This window comes from Loxodonta africana, chromosome 10 (assembly GCF_030014295.1).
Source record: "Loxodonta africana isolate mLoxAfr1 chromosome 10, mLoxAfr1.hap2, whole genome shotgun sequence".
In the NCBI taxonomy this organism is placed as follows: Eukaryota; Metazoa; Chordata; class Mammalia; order Proboscidea; family Elephantidae; genus Loxodonta; species Loxodonta africana.
This window is the reverse complement of record NC_087351.1, coordinates 29,397,384-29,402,567: the sequence shown is the minus strand read 5'-3', so window position 1 is coordinate 29,402,567 and position 5,184 is coordinate 29,397,384. Positions and strand designations below refer to the sequence as shown.

Sequence of the window (5,184 nt, the reverse complement as noted above, 5' to 3'; positions counted from 1 at the left end):
CTCACACCTCACTTCTTCATAGTCTGTACACAAAATTTAATTTTTTCTCAGCCTAGACTGTGACTTATTCACTTTTTCGGATTCATTTTCTAGCTCAGCACCTGACATATTGAAGTATTATCTAATGAATAATAAAGAAGATAAAAAATAACAATTCTGAAAACAGAGTACTTATAACTTCATCACAGTTAATTTCATTCCACACATCCTCAGAGGACAAAGTCATTCCCACGTTCTCCAAAACCAACAAGTCTGGGTGAAATGTCTGTGGGTTCTCAGGTCCTGGTGCCTTCATTTTTCTTTCCATTAGCCTACTTCCTAGATTCCCCAACAAACCAGGAATTGGCTCAATTCTCAGAAAATTTACCAGTAGACAATCATTTTTCTTCTTTCCCTCCTCCACCTTCTACTTCCTTATAGAATGTTGTACGTGCTACAAAATTCAAAAGTTACCAATGTGTACACAATGAAAATAAGTCTTTTTCTTCTCTTGTACCCAAGAAATCCTCTCTTCCCAGATGCAACCACTGTTAGGTTTCTTGTCCCTCATTTGAAAGATATTTTATCTTTTTTTTTTTTTTTTAACACACGAGCTTATATTTTTTATACATAAATAACAGTTTACGTAGTAGTATTCATTTATTCACTTAGCAATATATATTGGAGGTGGTGCCAAGGTTTTAATTTTTATGTTCCAAGAAATTTCTGCAGGGCATTTTTCATATCATTGTTCCTCAGACTGTAGATCACAGGATTAATGAGTGGGGTTCCCACAGAATAAAACAGGGTCACAATCTTCTGCATTCCAGATTCATGCTTGGATGTAGGGCTCAGGTACATGACCATCACTGAACCATAGAAGAGTGAAACCACAGCCAAATGGGATCCACAGGTGGAGAAGGCCTTTCTTTGTCCAGCTGCTGAAGGGACCCTCAATACAGCTCTCAGGACCAGAGCATAGGACCCCACGATACAGAGGAAAGGAATAAATAAGAGTAGAGAACTTAAAACCATCCAGAGGAACTCCATCATGGGGGTTCTGGAACAGGTGAGTGCTAACAGAGGACCTGGGTCACACAGGAAATGATCTATAATCCTAGATCCACAGAAGGACATCTGGGAGATGATGATGATAGGGACAGGGAACCAAAGGAAACCAAGTATCCAGCAGCTGACCACAAGATTAGTGCAGAGATGTCCAGTCATAACAGTGGGGTAATGCAATGGCTGGCAGATGGCAAGGTATTGATCAAAGGCCATAACTGCTAAGAAAAAGCATTCTGTAGATCCCAGGGAGAAAAAGAAATAGAACTGCAGAAAGCACCCAGAGAAGGAAATGACCTTCGTCTCAGAGAGGAAGCTGGCTAACATATTGGGGACAGTGGAGGTGACATAGCAGATCTCCAGGAAGGAGAAGTTGGCGAGTAGGATGTACATGGGCATGTGGAGTCTCCGATCCCAGCACACAGCACAGATGATAGAACCGTTCCCCACGAGGGTCAGGAGGTAGATAAGAGAGAAGAGCACAAAGAGGGGAGTCTGACCCTCCTTGGGGCAAGGGAAGCCCAGGAGGATGAAGCCAGCAATGGTGCTGGTGTTGTTGTGGGTGTTGAAGATTTTCATGTGTTTGTGAGCTGTAAGAGACCAGCAAATACTGAATAACAGTGTAAAGACAGATGGGGACCCAGATACATATTTAAGACATCTTGGGAAAGAAAATAAAGGTTTATGTTATCAATTGCTACTCTTACTTTAATACTGAAATATTGTTCTGGCTTGCTTTTTGCTCTTTCATATTTTCATTGCTGCTAAGTTAAATTTTCGGTCAGATATGATAAGCTATTGATGGGGAGAGTTTTACAGGTATTTGAAAATTATATTAGTGTTTACACTTAGTAGAGTACCTATCTATCTGTCTGTCTATCTGCTTGTCTATCATCTATCTGTCTGTCTATCTATCTATCTATCTACCTATCTATCTATCTATCTATCATCTATCTATCTATCTATCATCTATCTATCTATCTATCATCTATCTCTCTATCTATCATCATCTATCTATAGATATAGGTTTATATAGACATATGTGTATATAGATATATGTGTGTGTTTGTTCTCCTAAAAAAAGATAAATATACATATAGAGAGATACATTGTTGTGTGCCATTGAGTCAATTTTGACATATTTATGTGTGTGCCTATGATATATATGTGTATATAGTGATATAAATGTATATATCTCTTTTGTGGTTTATCTATATCTATATTAATTTCAATATCCATATCAGAGTAGACTCTGACTCATGGCAACCCCATTTCTTTCACTGTTGATCTTGCTTCGTAGGATTTTCAACGGCTGATTTTTTGGAAGTAGATTGCCAGCCCTTACTTCCCAGATGCTTCTGAATATAGCCCTGCTCTATGAGCTCCCTCTTCTATATGCTTTCACTCGGCCTTTAAATACATCTGCCTAGGGGATCCTACTAAGTTTCAAACAGCTGTATATTCATGAAGGGTAGCTGAAAGGAGATTTCACAAAAAATCTCTTATTTTCAGGATCATTCAGAATTTCTCTGAAGCAGTTTCCCATCCCCCCACCCCCAGACCCTATATGTAGCAATTGATACAAAATTGATACATAAGTCTTTATTTTCTTCATCCTTGTCTTTTTGTAGAATGTTTCTAATGTTGTGGTCATTAGTTTACATGGCACACTGACTCCTAAGTGGCCGAATTGACATGAAGCAGAACTTGATATAACTGAGGGACTCAAGTTGTCTAGTCTCAGAAGTTACAACAAAGCAAACATTTTCTCAAGACTCTAAGTTTATAACATTAATTTCGAGTGTTAATATTATCTTATAGTGCAGAACTGGGCAGTGTCCCGTTCTCTCCTCCATCGGATCCATACGAGTAGAAACTGAGTCCATGGCACTTAACAACAACAATATAGTTCAGCGTTAATGACCAATTCAAGGAAACTGTTGCTAATAATGGTTGGGTTTTTTTTTTTTTTTCCTCCAGATAGTTTTGTGGATTTTCCTCAAATGCTAATTTATAGGCAATCACCTATTTGACCATCTCATTACTGGAAGTGTGGATGGTTGAGATCTTTCTTTTTTTCCCTTCTCCTTGTTTTGACATCCAATCTCCTTCCTTTCCCTTATCCTTCATACTCAATCCAGCTGCAGCTCCTGTTGGCTCTGTTTCTAAAATACGTCTTGATGCATTTGTTTCTCTCTCTTCCCTGCCACCCCTTCATTCAAGCTACCATTATTGTTTCTCTGGATCACTACAAAGGCCTCCTGAGGGACTTGCTGTACAACCCATTCTCTATGCAGCGGTCAAACCTTTGAATCATGTAAATCAGATCATGTCATTGGTTTTCATAAAAACATTCAGTAACATTCTCAACAATAACAATAATATAAATAAAATTTAGGAAAAAAAAGCACTCCGTAACTTCTGTTTAAATCTAGAATAACATAAAACCAAAGCTCCATTTTATGGCTCATGGGCCCCTGGAGGATATGGCCTTTGCCTACTTTAGCAAGTGCCCCAACCCTTCACGCTTCTCCAGTTACAGGGCCCTTCTTTTAGTCCTGACTCCCTGGGTGGTGCAAGCGATTAATGTGCTGGGTTGAAAACTGAAAAGTTGGAGGTTCAGGTTCACCCAGAGACACCTCGGAAGAAAGTCCTGGTGATCTTCTGAAAAGCCAGCCACTGCAAACCCTGTGGGGCACAGTTCTACTCCGACACACGTGGGGTCCCCATAAGTTGGAGTTGGCTCCACAACAACTGTGGCTTTTCTTTTAGAATAAGCCAAGGCCTTCTTTGACCAGGTTCTTTGCTCTAGGTGTTCTCTTTGCCTGCAACTCTCTTTTGGAGTTTTTATTCTTCAGTTTTCAACCTAAGCATTATATCCTCGGGGATGCTTTCCTTGCATGCCATGTGTAATGTTCCCTGCCATTCTCTATCCATAAATTTTATTTATTGCCTTCCTGATGTTGTTGTGGTTGTTAGGTGCCATTGAGTCAATTTAGACTCATAGTGACTCCATGTGACAGAGTAGAACTGCCCCAGTGGGCTCTCTAGGCTGTAATCTCTAAGGGAACAGATTGCCAGGTCTGTCTCCTGTGAAGCCGGTGGGTACGTTTGAATCGCCAACGTTTTGGTTAGCAGTGGAGCCCTTAATCGTTGCAACACGAGGGCTCCTTATTTTTTCCTAGTACTCATCAAAATCTGAAAGTATTTTGTTTCTCTGCTTATTGTCTGTCTGCCAGTTGAATGAGGGCAGTGGCCTTATCTATTCCATTGACTGTTCTGTTATAGTCTGTGGCACAAAATAGATGTTCAGTAAATATTGTCATATAACTGGATAGTTCTACTCTTTTTCAAAAAACATTTTTCGAATTATAAAATATGTTCATTGTAGGAACTTTGGAAAATGCAGGAATTATAATGATGAAAATAAAAGCCTATTTCCATGTCTAAAGAGGAGACATTTTGGAATAAATGTATTTGAAAGCTTAAAGCAATATTATTTACATGAAAGTGATTCTTAGACCACATGAATCTTAAAAAACATCTGAGGAAAGCTTGCGGGGATGTAATATCTAAGAAATGCTCTGTATTACCTGAGGATACTAGAATGTCGATAAAGGTTTCAAAGAATTCATTAGAAAGGGGGTCACGTGAGACTGAATGTTTTGAAAACAGAAGCTGCTCTTTTTTAGCTGATTACCCCACCAGCTGCTAAAGTTAATTACAGTCCCATCCATAACACTGTAAAGAGGTGTGAGGCAGGCTGGGAGAGTGGGAAAACCAGGGCCTAAATTCTGCTGTTTTCTTTAAAATTAAATTGTTTTGTGGTTTGTTGTTGTTACGGGCCATCGAGTCAATTCCGACTCATAGCAACCCCATATAATAGACTGAAACTGCCCCAGAGGGTTTTTTAGGCTGCAGTCTTTTTGAAAGCCGATTGCCAAGACTGTTCACCCATGGAATGGCTGGTGGGTTCGAACTGCTGACCTTTCCGTTAGTAGTCCAATGCTTAACGGCTATGCCACCAGTTCTCCCCAAGTCCTGTGTTTTATTTTCTTAAATGTAAAATGGGAGTTGGAATACATCGCTCTTAATCCCGTTCACTTCTGAGATGTTGTTCTTCCAGAACTGCCCAAGCTA

The 5,184-nt window shown here is 39.6% G+C and overlaps 1 protein-coding gene across 1 annotated transcript; it reads right to left on the bottom strand.

Annotated features, from left to right (window-relative positions):
- Nucleotides 1–687: 687 nt before the first annotated feature.
- On the bottom strand, nt 688–1,956 carry LOC100659382 (olfactory receptor 11G2-like). Its single transcript, XM_064291929.1, has one exon. It carries the CDS (start codon nt 1,621–1,623, stop codon nt 688–690), a length of 936 nt encoding a protein of 311 aa, XP_064147999.1. The 5' UTR covers nt 1,624–1,956.
- Nucleotides 1,957–5,184: the final 3,228 nt, after the last annotated feature.